Consider the following 18,148-nt stretch of genomic DNA (forward strand, 5'->3'; position numbering starts at 1 on the left):
CTTCCGATTCCTAATAGGAAGTGGGAGTGTTTATCTATGGACTTCATCATAGGACTGCCTAGAGCCCAAGGTAGGGACTGCATATATGTGGTTGTGGATGGCCTTACGAAGTTTGCACACTTCTTTCCGATCACTGCTACACAGGTGGTAGAGTTGTTCTTCAAGGAGATATTCAGATTACATGGCTTACCTCGGAGCATTGTGAGTGACAGAGACAGCAGGTTTATGAGTCACTTTTGGTAGGAGCTATTCAGGTTGTGTGCGACAGAGCTCACTCTGAGTACTAGCTATCACCCTTGGACAGATGGTCAGATAGAGATAGTGAATAAATGGGTGGAGGGATATCTCAAAAATTATATAGCAGGGCAACAGAAGGCATGGGTAAAGTGGATTTATCTCTATGAGTATTGCTACAATACCGCTTATCACAAGTATATTCATATGTCACCCTTTATGGCCCTGTATGGGTATGAGGCACCCAATTTTATGGATCTACTTTTGAATGATAGTAGAGTGCCTAGTGCAAGTGATTTGTTATAGAAGAGTCAAGACATTGTTAAGACTCTCAAGGATAATATAACCAAGGCACAGAATTAGCAGAAGCAGTATGCAAACCAGAAGAGGACTGAGTGGACTTTTGAGGTTGGAGATATGGTGTATCTCATATTGCAGCCTTACCATCAATCCACTCTCAAGAAGAGTGGTGCCAAGAAACTTAAGCCACGATACTATGGTCTATTCAGGATTATCAGGAAAGTGATATAGGTGGCTTATGAGTTAGCTTTGTTGGCGAAGAGCAAGGTGTACAACGTTTTTCATGTGTCACGGCTCAAGAAGGCTCTAGGACATCATATTGTTCCTTCTACAGTGCTTCCACCCTTGGATGATGAGGGAAAATTGGTATTGGTGCCAGAGGCTATCATTGATTTGAGGGAAAGAAACTTGAGACGGCGTACTATAAGGGAGCATTTGGTGAAATGGAAGGACCCGCCAATAGAGGATGCGACATGGGAGAATGAGGAGATTTTGCAGCATCCGAACTTGAAGTTGCTTGAGGACAAGCAATTTCGAGGAGGTTGGACTATAATGTCCCCATGTTTTTAGCAACTCGGTGGAGTTCTTAGCCTTTACATTCTATGAAGGCTAAGTGAAGAAATAAGGAGAAATTGATTAAATTAATTTCTTATACAGTTATTAAAAAAAATTAAAATTAAAAGGTGACTTTATATTTAATTAATTTAATTTTCTATAAGCACAATTAATTATTGTATTGCAAGGGAGAAGCTTCTAGAGAGTGCATTTTCCAAAAATACAATTAATTATTGTATTGGAAAGGGGGAAGCTTCTCAAGAATGCAATTAAATAATATTTTATTTCCTTCTAGAAGGGTGAAGGAAAAGAATAAATAAAGATGACAGCTTCATTGTTAATCATTTGATTATTGTGAATTGCATTTGATATAAAATTGGGAGAAGAAACTAAGGTTTCCAATTTCAGTCAGCCATTGGAGAACGTCAACTCTTCAGTGTTGCAACCATTTGAGGTGGTGAAATATCCGTCGAATTTGGTATTCAGGAGAGCTTCAAATCAAGAGTTCTATTTGTGCTTAAATTGGAGCATACATTTATTATTGGCTGTTACAATACGCAAGAACGATGTCGCACTACAATACTTATGCTTGATTCATCTCCATCCTTGGGCATCAATATTATCAAGTTCCTCTTGCAGCTATTAGTAGTTAACATTGTAATTTTTTTGGGCATATGATTTTGCTGTGAGAATTCAGAATCAAATTTTGGCATTACTGTAGTCATTATTGTAAGCCATTTGTCTTGGCAAACTCATAGCAACATTGTACATGAGAATGAATCCAATAAAAGAAATACATGTTGCATACCATGTGTTTGATGAAATGTCCATCTTATAGCATATATGATCCACATGATAGTTGTATGTCAATTGTTTATCAAAATATCAGTTGGCTGTAGGTATGCATTCCATATCTAGTTTCCATGTATATGCATTGAAAATATCAAAAAAACTGCACTTGCACATTAGTTCATTGTAAAAGGCATTGTAATACCATTTGCGAACATTCTAAATTTCTTAGCATTGAAAGGCAGCAATACAAGTGTTTGACAGTATTCCTTGAGCTAAAATCAGTCAGTTTGGGCAAGGGATATTACACAATAATCGAGAGATGTAAAGATATGTGCTAGAAAAATTCAGGGCTGTCATGTGGACAGCACAAATGGGGCCAAAAACAAACAATTTCGTGAAAGAGTTCAATCCGACTTGGGACGTGGCAATCAAAGGTAGGGCTAGATTGGTAGTGGCACAACTAAGAACCAGGTCTCATTATCTAAAGAGTGAGACAAGCAGATGGATGGTTCCCAAGGAAGTTTGGGAAGTAAGATTGTGTACTTTTTGCAGCAAAGGGGTAGTGGTTTCTGAATGCCACCTTTTCTTTGAATGTGCTGCTTACCAAGATATCCAAGTTCAATATGAGAAAATCTTGAAGGAAGGTTGTCTAAAACAACTTTTTGAAGAACCGAAGATTCACAAAACTGTTGGTTTCCTAATAAAGATCCACAACTGAAGAGCTGGCATTTTGAAGAACATGAAGAAGATTTAAGATTAAATTCTTGGTCTCTTAGACCCCTGGTCTTAAGGAAGTCAATAAAATTCCTTCATTCATTCATTCTCTGCTACAAACACTAACATTGGACTTGAAAGTCATTCCAAGTTCCAAGGCCTGCCAGTTTTTTATAAATCGAGAATGGCCATTGAGGGACTATCTCGAGAACATCCTACCATACCCACTTCACTGGAACAGCCGATATAAAACCTGGGGATGCATCCTCGAGAGACGTAAGAATTTTTCTCTTCTTAGTTTTACAGTTTTCTGCATTTTTGTGAAAATTCACTTTTTCCCTCGTTAAGTTCCAAAAAAACTGTCTTTAGATTTGAAGGATTTTGCTGCTATCAAAAGGTTACTGGGTAAACAAATAGAGCAGAAATTCAGACAGCATTTCTTCAAAGTCAACAGGAATCGTACAGCAATAAAATCTTGCCTGTTCATTCGCTAATATTAACTGGGTATAAAGATACTGTATTGAAGAATATTGTAACTTGTTAGCTAAGTGAGGTATGATACAGTTAATCGTTAACTGGAATTTAGATTAAGAATGACTGGGTATCTGTTAAAAAAAATTACTATAATGCAGACGTACAATATCTTAAAAGCCCTTGTAAGACATATGCAGAAAACATTAGATCCACTTATGCTAAAATATAGATAAAAATTTAACAGGACATTAAACCCACATAGTAATGTGATGATTGTAGGCAAATCTCCTCACCCCATACAGAAACGACGCGACCTGAATTTAACCAATAATAAAAATATGTGCATGGCGAAATTCCAAATACATACAGAAAAAACGCATCCCATCTTTAACTAAATTTCCAGATGTATTTAACTGGCCATTAGATAATCACAAATTTTATAATGAAAACGGCCCGTGTCCTTAAACCTATTTCAGGTATAACCATGATTAAGTGCCATCAACACGACAGAATAAAATTCACTTCAAACAAATCAAAAAATGATTTAAAATGTCGACTTACCGGGGGAAAATCCAACGGATTACGCCGTGTTATTCTATCTACCTCAGGTGCCATTCGAACAACAAATCTTTTTCTGAGTCTTAGCCCTCTCGTTATCTGTAAATGAAGTGCACTTCTAATTGAGGCTAATCTGTTGAATGAAGTAAACAGGGATGTTGAACGAGGAGTGTTGGCTTTTGAACAACAATTCTGAACATTGCAAGGCCTTTCAAGAAGGAAAGAGGATGAATTGAGCAAGCATAGAGATGCTGCCATGGCTCGAACCGATAGCTCCGAAGGGACTTAATTTTGTGTACGCCTATATATTTATTCTGAATCATTAGTTACCTAATCTTTTTTCCGTTGGCTTCTTCTATATTTTACCTGTACACTATCAAGACTTTAATTAGTCGGTGAACATTGGCGGCTCTTCAATCAGTTTCCTTTTATCCGAGAAAAGGATATAAAATAAAGCACGAAATTTTCTAGGCCAATTACAACTAGGAATTGTAGTTTGGGGTGTTGCGGGTATTTAGTAAAATTTTTAAGGTTGAATTGAAGGAAAGTTTTGGTCTATTTGGTATAAATGTTTTAATTGGATGGTAAATGGATCTATTTGTTTTTGGCTTTAAGATGAAAACAAGTGGCACAAGTGCCATAGTTCCTGCTTTCCAAGTTAATCTCAGCTCTAGGATATATTATGTATTACAAAAGTGTTTAAGAAAGAGTACAATCTTAAATGGTAGTTTATAACCAATCATATAGTTGTATGAAATATTGAAAGTGTCATGAACATAACAAAGTATACATTATTAACTTCTTTGGGAGAGAGGTAGAGAGCAAGGTTTTATTATGCACAAATAGGACATTGGGTCCTGCCAGAAGTTAGACCATTGCTCCGCAGTTGTGGCTATTAAACCTAAGCTTAACTCACTAGGATTATTGTCGTATTAATACAAATAACTAATTCAATATTTAGCATCTAAACGTTAAAGGGAAAGTTGAAGAATGGAATGATCTCTAGCATCTTAAATTAGCCCCCGAAAAAAACTGAGATGGATCTAGTAATTGCTTACGTAAATATCAGTCAACCGTGTTTTGCTAAATTATAACATATTGTCTTCTCAAATCATCTCTATGTTTTATTTTGTTTAGGACAAATAAGTGGAACTAAATATCAAAATGCAAGTTGACTTTTGTTATTTATTTAAGTTGTGAAGATAGTACAATAGATTTTTTTTTAAATAAGAGTATGTCAGAGTGCTTCTTGGAAAGGAAGAAGTTAATTTATTAGCCATGAATATGACCCAGCCAGGTCAACGAGACTCCAAAAGCATAGCAAATTACAATAACAAAGGAATGCTTAAATTTCATAGATATCTTATTATTAAAATTGATGTACAAATGAGCCATATCTAAACCACAATAATAAGCCAATTTCCAATACAGAATCACAATGTCTGATGGAAAATAAAAATCAAAAGTATGAATAAATAAATGAAAATCATAAACTCTTAAAGAAAGATGGAATTACATTATGGTATATAGATGTTCAGTAGCAAGAGGAAGAGTATTGTTGTTGAATTACAAATGGTCTTTTTAATGCTAGAGGAAGGAGCTTTTTTCCTAGTTGTGAACTAAGAAGAATATTAGTCTATTGCCTCTCATACAAATAACCAAAATATAGATTGATCAGGAAAAAAAGAGGAAAATTACTTCTCTATTTTTGGTTGTAGCCAACACATTGCCAAACCTGTGCAATAAGACTGTAACATTTAGAAATCTTTGGGCAAAAACTTGTGGAAACAGTATCTCTAAAATGGAGGCCTTAATTAAATGTAATTTAAGAATCATAAATTGATCACAAGTACCTGTAATATTGATACTTTTACCTATATTTTCACTAGTGGAGTGATATTTTAAATTTATATGAAATAGTTAAATTTAAAGAAAAATGTACAACCACTTGAAAATATGAGATTAGTGAATTTTTTTATATGATTGGATAAGTCCAATAACATGGTTAAAATTTTGAATTATAATTAAATTGATAAATATTTGTAGATTTCAAAAGAAAGTAATATTTTTTATTATTTGTTATTTAATTGTGTCCTATGTGAATAATACTAATAATGATGTATGAACTAAATTTCTACCAATTAAATTCATATGAGTTCTTCATAAACTATCTTAAATAATAAATGTGTTTAAAATAAGAAATATATTTAACTCTATTTGATTAAAATATCTATATTTCAATAACATTTTACAAATTACAAAAATAAACATCAATCTAAAACTAGAAATAAATATATTTAAAATAAGAAATATAAAACATTGAAGTCTATATTTGGACTTGGTAAGTAAAATAGATAGGAATAATTAATATTGATTAGACATATTTGTGAGGTGGAAGATAGAAATAATTTTAAATTTCTATGAATCAGCTAAATTTAAATAAAAACATACAACCACCTAAAAAAATGAGATTAGTGAATTTTTTTATATCACTGGATAAGTCTAATAACATGGTTAAAATTTTGAATTATAAATAAATTGATAAATATTTGTAGATTTCAAAATAAAGTAATATTTATTAATGTTTTTTATTTCATTGTGTCGTATATGAATAATACAAATAATGATGTATGAACTAAATTTCTACCAATTAAATTCATATGAGTTCTTCATAAATTATTTTTAAAAAGAGCTCTTTGCAAGCTGGAGTCCCTGCCTTTTGGGGTCATAGTGGGGGTTGTAGCTATATGTGTTAAAAAAGGAGATCTTGCAATACATATATCGTATATTTGTATTTAAAACATGCTTCTTTACAAATAGTGGAACAAAATAGAGAGTAAGGAAGATAATAAGAGTTGACAACGAACAAAATAAGAGTTGAAAAGAACTCAAACACTAATAGTTAATATGAAATCTATCATATTGATTTATCTATTTTAAATTTTAATAATTAAAAATTATAGTTTATGTTTAGTTTGTAGTTTTAAATTTTTTTTGATCAAATGACATAAGTTTACCCAACTTTAGCAATCTATCTATAAACTTGATTGTGATAATATGATTTTCAATTAATTCATTAAATGCATTAATTAAATGTTATTTATATATTTAATAAGTATATTATACATGTGTTGTGTATTAAAATAAAATCATATTTATTTTATTTAATAAATACAATTTTAATAAAAGATTTAGAACACTCTTTTTTAAATATAAAATTTTATTTTTTAAACATAGAATTTTATAATACTATATTACACTTATTGTCGCTAGATTAAAAAGTGCTCAAAAAATGAATTCTAAGGTATTATGAGTATTCATTATGAAATTTCTCCTAGTTGAATGGAAAATACTGGTTCTTGTTAAAAAATAATAATTTATATGTAACTAAATTTTCACTCTATTTATTTTTAAAATAGTGTTATGTTTACACTTTAAAACTAACATAATGATTCAAAAATTGAAAGTAAAATACATATTATTTATCATCATAAAATATCTATTCTTATTTAAAATATAATTTATATTTAACTTCTAATTAATCATAAAATGTAAGATGTTATTGTATTGTTTTTTTTTAAATTGAGTCCAAAAAAGTTCCTTATTTAAAATATAATTTATATTTAACCTCTAATAATCATAAAATGTAAGATGTTTATTTTATTGTCTTTTTAAAAAGTGAGAATCTAAAAAAGTTCCTTATTTAAAATATAATTTATATTTCACTTCTAATTAATCATAAAATGCAACAAAAGTGAGTCTAAAAAAGTTCCTTATCTAGATAATATTCTTACATTGGATAATGATAATTATATAAAAGAAAAAATATTGATTAATTACATTGATAAATGTTTGATCGTATGAGAATTTATAAATGAATTATTATTAACGATATATGAATAAATTTGTAACTTAAAAGTGTTCCTACATTTATGTTGTTGAAGGTAGACAAGAAATGCTTGCATTTCAGTGAGTGTTTTGAGTTTTAATTGTTGTTTTTCCTGACAGGAGGTTCGAAGGTGTATTAATGACAAAGAACATTAAATTTTTTTGGAATTTTTGCTTGATTTGGGCCCGGGGCTGAGGAATCTGAGAGTTTAAGAAATGTAGGACATTTTCTAAAGTGGATTCAGTACAGGTGGTGAACAGCTCGGGGATACGTTCACGCCTTTTTCGAGATCAAGCAACCTAGAAGCTTCCACACACGTTGCCTCGTAATTTTTTGGATTTTTAGCTTACAAAATTCGTAATAAACTCCAGGAAATTGCCACATAACCAATCAAAAAATGAGAACAAGTATTTAATAATTAAATTTTAAATCAAACTTTACATCAACCGTTACGAAACTTTGGAAAATATCAGCAGTTTGTCTGGCATAAATTAATGGGGGGGTAAAAAAAAACATTAGTTCCCTGCCTTTTAAAAGGCAGGGACTAATAATAAATGTGTTTAAAACAAGAGACGCAATGCATCATGGTTCCTGCCTAATGCATAATGGTTGTAGAGGTGTAGATGAGTGAGAAAAAAGTTAAATAGTTCTAAATTAACATTGTGAATGCATTAATTTTTACCTAGAAATGCACTTGTGATTTGATAGGATGGCTCATATTTTGTTGTTAAATTCTTGTCCCAGAAATACACTTGTGATCTGATAGGATGACTCATATTTTGTTGTTAAGTTCTTGTGTTATATTATTATATCTTTAGGCATTTAAGCCTAAGAATAAGAGGCCAAAGTCCCCAATATGACACTAAGTACTTAATGTCATACTACTATCAATTCATATGCTTTAGACAAATTTGCACCTTCTACATTGACAACTTAAAATATGTGCAATGAGGAAAGATATCCATACCAATATTTGAATTATAGAACTTGAAGAAGTGATGAAGCATTTGGAGTATCACATTATATGTTTAAGCATGTTATGCATGCTACTAGAAAACCATAAGTAGTTGGAAAAACTCCCCCAACTATGTATTATTCTCATCTTGATTATCAAATGGAAGTCACACTATTTTTAATCATTAGATAGAGAAAAATAGTAGTATAGAACAATAACAATATAAGCATATATGCAGAAGAGAAAATGATAGATAATATAGAGGAGGAAGATGAAGAGAGATAAAATAGTAAGATAGAGTGATACCAACATAAGTTGTGCATGTGTGAGAGAGAGAGAGAATTAAATATATATATATATTTTAATAAAACAAATAGTCAAAATAAAATCATGGTTATAATAAAAAATTAAAATATATTATATTTTAATTAATGAAAGTAAGAATTTAATTTTTATATTAAAACTCACACTTGTATAAAGAAAAATGAAATGTATTGAAATATAAAAATATTTTATAAGTAAAACTAATTGTTTAATTTTACACAATTAGAGAAGGTTCACTATTTAATGTTTTGTATTTCCAATTTTTTTTATAAAATTAAGTAATTTTTAATTATGAAATAATATCTATATAATTTAATATGTACATTTGTAAATAATAAATAGATGTAATATATAAGTTTGATGTTGATGAATAAATATGATGTAATAAATAAGAAATAGAATATAACTATTTAATTTTAATACATAGTTTATAAAACTTAATAATAATTTATATATCTTTTAGAATTGAATTATTTCTTTTTTTGTGGTTATCTTCTTTAGTATTTTTTTTTTAATCTAAAATATAATTATTAATTTAATATTAAAATAGATATGTGAGTTTTAAATATATTTAAACTAAATGATAAATTATTTAAATAAAAAATATTACTAATAATAAATGATATAATTTATAAATTGTAACACTTATCAATTATACATATTACAAACACTATTATAAAATATAATTAGAACATAATATTGTTTAATTTATTTTTATAAAAGTAAAATAATATTAATAATTTAACTACTTTTATTTAAAAATCGAAATTTTAAAAAAATTAGAAATTAAAATACAAAGATATAACATATTGAAATTATATTCCTATTGAGAATTAATATTGATTAGACAAATTGTGTGAGGTGGAAGATAAGATGACTAAAAAAAAACCTTATGAGCTTGTCATAAATATAGAAAAGATAAAGTTGTTATCAACAAAAGATAAAGTTGCAATTAATGCATATATTAATGGTTATAAAATATTTGTATTTTTGCTGAAGAAAATTAATTTTCTCTCTTACCAAAAATAGTATGGACCAATGGAATAAATGAAAAATATGATTTATAAAATAATGAAAAATTTAAAAAAAATAAACATTTGAAATTTCATATAATCTTTTTAAATTCTTTGATTTGATTGGTTAGTGTTAATGTGATATTAGCACTTACATGAATGCATAAGTATTCCTGCCATGCCATAGGCAGGAACTAATAAGAAATATATTTAACTCTATATTTGATTAAAATACCTATATTTGAATAACATTTTACAAATTATAACAAAAATAAACATCAATGTAAAACTAGTAATAAATATATTTAAAACAAGGGGCGCATGCGCCAAAGTTCCCGCCTTCATGATTTTATGGTTGATTGAAGTAGATTTTGGTTAAAATATAATGTATTTTAATTTAATAAAATAACAAATAAATAGTAATGAAAAATATAACATTATAATGCTAAAGTAAATTAAATTATTAGTATAGTTAGTATATTATTAAATTAAATAACTGCAATGATGTATATTAATTAAAATAGTAAAAGAATATATAAATAAACATTATAGTATCATGCTAAATTAAAATTAGATGACATCCTAAAGAACATTTATCATACCAAAGATATTTATCAACTAATTATACATGAGATATAGATAAAATTGTATAATTTTTTTAAAGAGTTAAATTGATTAATTTCAATTATTAAATTGTTTGATATATCTTGTTCAAGTGATAAATTCATTCAATTGCAGAAGCTGGACAATATTCTTAAGGTTAAATATAATACATAAAAAATATATATATAAATTAATTTAAAAATAACATTTATGCTTTAAAAAAATCACAAACACACTTGTAATAAATAAAGTTGATAATATACCAAGCTAAACAATTTGAACTTTATTAAAATTGATACAAAATTAATATATGTATTTTAAAGTATAAATTAAAAATATCAATATAGTAAAAATTATATATGTTAAATAAATGTATAATCTAATAAAATTATATATATAAATAAAAAAATAAAAGAAAATGTATTATAAGCATTGGTTTAGATATGTAAAAATAAAAATAATTAAATTCTAATTTAAACCTATATACAAATAAAAATAAAAATAAATATGAAATTAAACTATATAAAAAATAATTTTTGAAAATTGACAATTTAAAAGAGTTAAAATGTCTATATTTGATTAAAATATCTATATTTGAATAACATTTTACAAATTACAAAGATAAACATCAATTAGAACTAATTGTTTTTTTTTTAAGTTTATCCACTTGTCACAAATGTGGAAAATATAAAATTAAAATTAATGCATTCATTAATAGAGATGTTAGAAAAATGATTATTTTAAAAAAGTTTATCCACTTGTCACAAGAAAAGATAAGATTGCAATTAATACTTGGATTAATAGAGGTGTTGAAAAAAATAAGAAAATTGAATTTTTTCATTGTCTTTCTCATCATGAACCAAAAAAGTTTTAAAAATTTGTATTTTTCAATTTTAAAAAATATGCAAATTAATAAACCTTTTGCAAACATTGGTATATCAATGAAATTTTTTAATTATAGAACTAATATGGAACTTGGTGATTCCATTAGTTTCCTGCCAAAGGCAAGAACTAATAAAAAATAGAAAACATTGAAGTCTATATTTGAACTTGGTAAGGAAAATGGATAGAAATAATTAATATTGATTAGACATATTTGTGAGGTGGAAGATAGAAATGATTGTTTTTTTTTAAGTTTATCTACTTGTCACAAATGTGGAAAAGATAACGTTGCAATTAATGCATTCATTAATGGAGGTGTTAGAAAAATAATTGATTTTTTTTTAGAAGTTTATCCACTTGTCACAAATGTGGAAAAGATAAAGTTGCAATTAATGCATTCATTAATAGAAGTGTTAGAAAAAATATTTGTATTTTTGTTGAAAAAACTTGAATTTTTCATTGCCTTTTTCATCATGAGCCAATACAATTTTTTTTAAATTGTATTTTTCAATTTCAAAAAAACATACAAATTAATATAACTTTTGCAAACATTAGTATATCTTGAAATTTTTAGATTATGTAACTAATATGGAACCTTGTGATTGGATCAGTTTCCTGTCAAAGGTAGGAACTAATAAGAGATGCATTGCATCAAAGTTTAGGAAAGAAGGAAATTAGAGAGTAAAATATATGAAGAGAGAGTTAAAAGAGATATATTCGTCGTAATAGTTTTTTTGAAAGAGGGGTAAACGCTTTGACCTGGAGCTATGAACCAGTGAGGCCACAAACGGGGGACCTCATCCCCATTAGATTTGAACCTTGATGGCAAGGATAACAACTCAACAACTTAACCATCACAACATGCCACTATTGGCATATTCGTCGTAATAGTTAGAGAAGAAGGAAAATGAAAAGTTATATATATGAAGACATATTAAAAAGAGAGATAATGATAATAGAGATTTATAGATAGAAATGAAGGATATGAAGAGATTTAAGAGAGAGAATGACATATTATAGCAACAGTAAATAGAGATAGTTGGAAGAGAATTATAAAAAAAAAAGATTAAGGATTATGTTATTTTAAGACATATTTAAATAACAATTATAAAATTGAGTTAAATCAATGAAGTATTCGTTTCTACCTTTTTCCAATATAAATTCAAATATTAAATTTAAAAAAATAAATTGTTGACTACTTGATCTATACCAGCAAAAGAGTTAGTAAGTTTGAAGAACAATATTAGTTTTAGAAATTTTAAAATGCAAAAAAGAATTAAAACAAGATTGGAAAAAATAGCTAGTTAAACATAGTGTGACAAAAGTTAGCATTTACGATTGACAAAAGTAAGGGACTATTTATTAATTTAATTATAATGTAGAATAAAAAATTAATTTTAAAATTAGACTAAAATAATTTTAAATAATTGTGAACAAAATTAAATAAATGTATTTTAAAATGATATGATAATTAGTTTTTAATTAAGATTTTAAATAAACTTAAACTCACAAGATGTTAAAAATAATAGATTGATATATTTACAATCTTTAGTAAGAAAAATGATTTAGTTATTATTGTTGATTAAACATACATTTATGTCTTAGGTAGTGAGGTGGAAGATAAAATAATTACTTTTTGGAAACTCTATTTAATTTGTCACAATTGTGAAAAAGATAAAGCTATCATTAATGCATGACACCATTGTTGTTGGGAAAAATATGTGAATTTTTGTTAAGGAAAATTGTTTTTTCTCCCTACCAAAAATAGTATGGATCAATAAAATGAGCACAAAATGTCATCTATAAAATAAGGAAAAATAAAAAATAGACATACACATTGTAAGTTTCATATAAACTTTTAAATTATTTGATTGGATTGGTCAAGTTAATGTCATATTAGCACTAACATGAATGCATAAGTATTCCGCCCATGGCAGGAACTATTTATAATATTGATAAATTGGTATAGGGAAAGGATTTAGTATTTGAGGATTTTGTATAATTAGATGTTAATTTGTTTATTTTTTATAACATTGGATTCATATGTGTCACTTGATGTAGTTATTGTTGATGATGAGTATGTGAGCCTCACCCTATCTGTCATAGTATGGATGACATATTTGCATTATGATACTTCTAATTTGATGTTTTGATATACTTTTGAGACTATAGGTTTATGTTATTTTAATATCTACATTTTGATGATCTGCACTTATGTTTGCACGTTAAGACCTAAATGATATAATTAATAATTTTGTTAATGTACTAACTTTTTTCAATTGCTTTGATAGAAGTTGAATTGCAGAAATGCTTGTAATAGTGGGGGTATGTTGCTTTTTGATATTCAGAATTTGGATATTTTGACATTTACAATAGAGTTTTGCATCTATGATATGTACTATGAACCTGATATGGTGAATGGAATGATCGAACACGTATGGATACAACTTTATGACATGATAGAATTAGATTATGATATGATGATTACAATGATTTGTCATTTAATATGATATGCAGATAAATTTTAATTTGATTATGATGGTTTATGATTTAATGAGATATGCAAATAAATGTTAATTTGATAATGATGATTATGATTTAATGTGATGTGCAGATAAATGTTGATTTGATTATGATGGTTTATGATATGTAGATCATGATATTTTAACATTTTGAATGATTTGAAATGATTAGGAAATAAAATTAACTTGACTTATGCTAATAAGATTACATAACATTTGAAATGATATGCATTTATGATATATATTTATATGACCTCCTAGACTATCGATGCTCGAGTTTAATGTGCAGGAAGTGGAACCATGGAAATTTTGGGGGAAACAAGATCCAAACCTATGTGAATACAGTTAAAGACAAATCTATGAAAAATTTGAAAGCCTCGTTGTGATGTATTTTATTTCGTAAATGTAAGTTTTCTTGTATGTGGAAATTTTTTATTATAAAGATGCATTAGGAACATGTTGTGGTGACATTGAATGTGTTTTTATGTGTCACTTGACACTTGAGGATTTTGTGTGTAATGACATGTCATTTAGGGTTTTGGTCAAGGTGGCATCTTACCCTAAAACTAATTACCTTGTTAATGAATAAGTAAACCCACTTGACAAGGGGTAAGATGGGTCACAATCAAAGGAAATTCGGATTTGGACTTGGCTAGGGTTTTGAGGGGTCATTAGGTGGTCCCAAAGTGTTTTTTATGTGAAAATGAGCTACCCATTTGATGGTATAACATGTTAGGGACCTAAATTTGACCATGATAGTGACTAGATAGCCTAGGGCGGGGCCTTTTACCCATGCATTCTTCCATCAATTCGAAAATGGACTCGTCACGTGTGTTCTCTCCCATGTTTTCACTAAGTCAAATATAACAAACTTAGAGTGAGACAAGTTTGTAAGAAGTAGTGGCTTGGTGTTTTTGTTAAAATAGTTAGTGGGAAGGCTTTATTAGGGAGTCTTGGATAAATTAGTGGGGTGTTCACCCACTCTCTAAGTTTAGAGATAGTTAGGATTTGGAGGGAGATTGAGGGAGCTTTACAAGAACTATCATTGCCTTTAGCTTGGACCAAGGTTGGTGCTCAAACCATGATCATGTTTCTTTTAGCATTTCATAATGAATCTGTAAGCATGGAGTGTTGTATGGGATCTTGTATTGTTATTGTGAATCTTGGTATTGTGTTGTGGTGGTGTGATTTGTGCATTGTGTTTCATGAAATTTCTTGATTTTCTTTCTTGAATCTCCTTGTTTTGATTTGAATGTCAAGTGTTGTTATGTGTGAGGGCTTCACTCACCCTTTGGGAAGGGAAGAGAAGTCTAGGGTGAAGGGCTTAGTTGGGCTTGAAATATAGTTGAGAACCTTGGAGTATGGGCTCCATTGCATGCCATATTCATTCATATCATGCTTTGGGGGTGATAAGGGAAAGAAGGTGTAGAAAGGAAGTTAATGGAGTATGGGCTTCAAAGAAGCTATAATTGTTGATAGTATGTTGGAGGATGTTTGTGGAAGCCTCGAAAGGGCATGGAAATTTGATTGAATTGTGAAAAGCCCCGAAAGGGCATGAAAAATTGTTATTGTAGATACGGTATGATATGGCAAGTCTCTTTTTTGAAAGCACACCTTCACCCTATATTCAAGGTTCTAATGGTGAATCAATATGCAAGCCATGGGAGGGTTATTTTGTGTTATGTGATATGTTTTCATGTATTGACAAGTGATGTGTGTGTATATCCCATTTGGACTTGTTTCCCCTGCTCGGTGGGTGGCTTCATAGAAGCTTAGGATGGGAGGTGATCCTCCATGGTTCCTAGTTTGTGTGTGTTTGCAAGTTTTGTGAAGATGGAATCCTTGAAGATATTAGGGTTTCACCCTTGACAAAGTTGAAAAATCAAGTGTATAGAGAGACCAATCTTCCTATGTTATCACAAAATGTGTTGTGATGTTAAGTCTCCATTTTTGTTTCAATGTGATGTAAAAAGAAGTCTTCGTATTATTGAATATTGTTGAAATGGTGTAAGGATAGATTGAGAAATTGTATATAGTTGCTTGTAAGGAAATATTCATTGTAAGTTTTTACATTATGTGGTTTGATGTAATATAAAGAATCATGTAAATGAGACACTTCTTCTTAAAAATCAATTGGTGGAAATATTTCATTATGGTTATGTTTCTTTTGATATAGTTGATTTAAATCAAAACATAGATGATTGCATTCTAAGTTTATATGTTATGTATTCAATATAATGGAAGAAGTTGCCATACTTTGATAGTTCATTTTATGTGCTACAAAATTCAAAATTATTGTTGCATGTAAATTTGTAGAATATGACTCATAAAGTTTAAGATTCAATAAGTCAACAGACTTCCATAGAACCCACAAGAAGATGCATTAATAAATATGTTAAGATTGACATTAAACTTAATACCTTAAACAATCTCATGTCAAAAACATTTTAGCAAGGAGAAGGAATGGGTAGAAATCATAGTATAAGATATCATAAAATAAATAGGCATGTATGTGCATAAATTACTCTCTGGATTTTGTATGGGAGAGACAAATAAGTCTCCTCCCTATTACAGTCTAATATTTTAATCCAAGGAATATCCCTTGGAATCTCCCAAAAAGGTGTCATGAAGGTCAACCCTCTAACCAAGGAAAAAGAAATAAACTTAAGCTAAAACAAATACACCATGGGTCCATGATAAATAGGAGGATGGAAAAAAAAAAAAAAAAAAAAAAAAAAAGAAATATAAAACCTAACACTTGAACCAATTCCCCAAACAAAAACAAAAAAATGCATACATACATATACATATACATATACATATACATATACATATACATATACATATACATATACATATACATATACACATACATATACATATACACATACATACATACATACATATATACATACATATATATATATACATATATATATATATATATATATATATATATATATATACATATATATATATACATACATATATATACATACATATATATACATATATATATATACATACATATATATACATATATATTTATACATATATATATATACATATATATATATATATATGTATATATATATATATATACATATATATATATATATATATATATATATATATATGTATATATATGTATGTATATATATGTATGTATATATATATATGTATATATATATATATATATATATATATATCCAAAATTACACATTGATGAATCCTATTAATCTAGGCGTTACCTCTAAGCATACCATATTCAACATGGAAAAGGGAGGAGTTGTGGTCCCCACTAAGCAACCTAGCCTTGTCACACCTTGAGCACATTTAGTAAACAATGATATGACCTTTTTTTACGGACATATGTCAGCAACCTCCTCCTAGGCATCCATCTTCTTGTTTGGAAATGCGAGTGAATGTAAGTCTTAAACTTCACCAATCATGACACACCTAGGGAGGAGCAAGTAAAATTGGGAAGTAATCCATATTTGATTTGATGTCTTCCTTGGGATCCTTGCTGCCCACATGGCATGATTGTTCCCTAAGCGTCCTCTCCTCTTAGCAACCTTTCTTGGCACATGGATTGAGGGTTTGGGTTCTGACATTTGTTTTGACCTAAGTCAAAGATCCCCTCTCTTAGGTGCTAACCTTTAAAAGGGAGAATAAAGCTTTATACATCATGTATAGTGGGCCCCATTTTACCTATCCCCATCTTACCTTGGGAAGAATATTTGGGCACTTGGAAAATGCCCCATATCATTAAAATTGTTTTAAGTTGCCTCCACTTTAGAAAGAGTGGAAAGGCGACCACCCCAAGGAGTAGGTGCATTATCATGGGGAAGCTGCCTAGGAATAGGATAGAGGTAGGATCAGGAAAGTAGGAGGTAAGTGGGGGTGGTTAGTAATGTTTAGGGGTTAAAGTATTTTTTTTTTAAATTTCATGTGCATTGAAAGTAAGTGGGGAGTTGAAAGTGTGTGGGGGTGGTAGGAAAGAAATAAGGATGGAAAGTGATTAGAAATAGGAAGATTAGTGGAGGTGTGTTAGGTAAGTAAAATTGCATTTATCCATTGGTTGGTTAGTGAGTATAATACTTAAGTTTTTTTTTTTTAAAAGGGATAAAGCTTTAGATATGAAAAGTTAATAAACTTTGCATATGTTGTAAGGTGGAAATGTATCTAATAGATTTAGGATTAAAATGTAAGGTAAATAATTAGGAATCATATATGTTATGAGTTAATTTTGGAACCATGCAGTTTGTAACTAATAATATATGAATAATTTTGGGGTTAGGGAATATGCAACCCACCACCCTTGTATTATAAT

General features: G+C 28.8%; 1 protein-coding gene across 2 annotated transcripts in view; it reads right to left on the reverse strand.

Annotated features, from left to right (window-relative positions):
- The window catches only part of LOC149556168 (uncharacterized), a 70,060-nt gene extending 66,037 nt beyond the window's left edge, over positions 1-4,023 (reverse strand). Inside the window, exon 1 of one of the 2 annotated variants that reach the window (XR_016364640.1) lies at positions 3,631-4,023. Coding sequence is in view for 1 of the 2 variants with exons in the window: in XM_089830295.1 (XP_089686421.1) it covers positions 3,631-3,885 (255 nt within the window). In the remaining variant the exon portion in view is untranslated. The remainder of the gene's footprint in view (positions 1-3,630) is intronic. The other variant, XM_089830295.1, reaches the window with a different exon arrangement.
- Positions 4,024-18,148: the final 14,125 nt, after the last annotated feature.

The sequence above is a fragment of the Cupressus sempervirens genome, chromosome 5 (assembly GCF_028749045.1).
Source record: "Cupressus sempervirens isolate cs-2001-9-10 chromosome 5, ASM2874904v1, whole genome shotgun sequence".
In the NCBI taxonomy this organism is placed as follows: domain Eukaryota; kingdom Viridiplantae; phylum Streptophyta; class Pinopsida; order Cupressales; family Cupressaceae; genus Cupressus; species Cupressus sempervirens.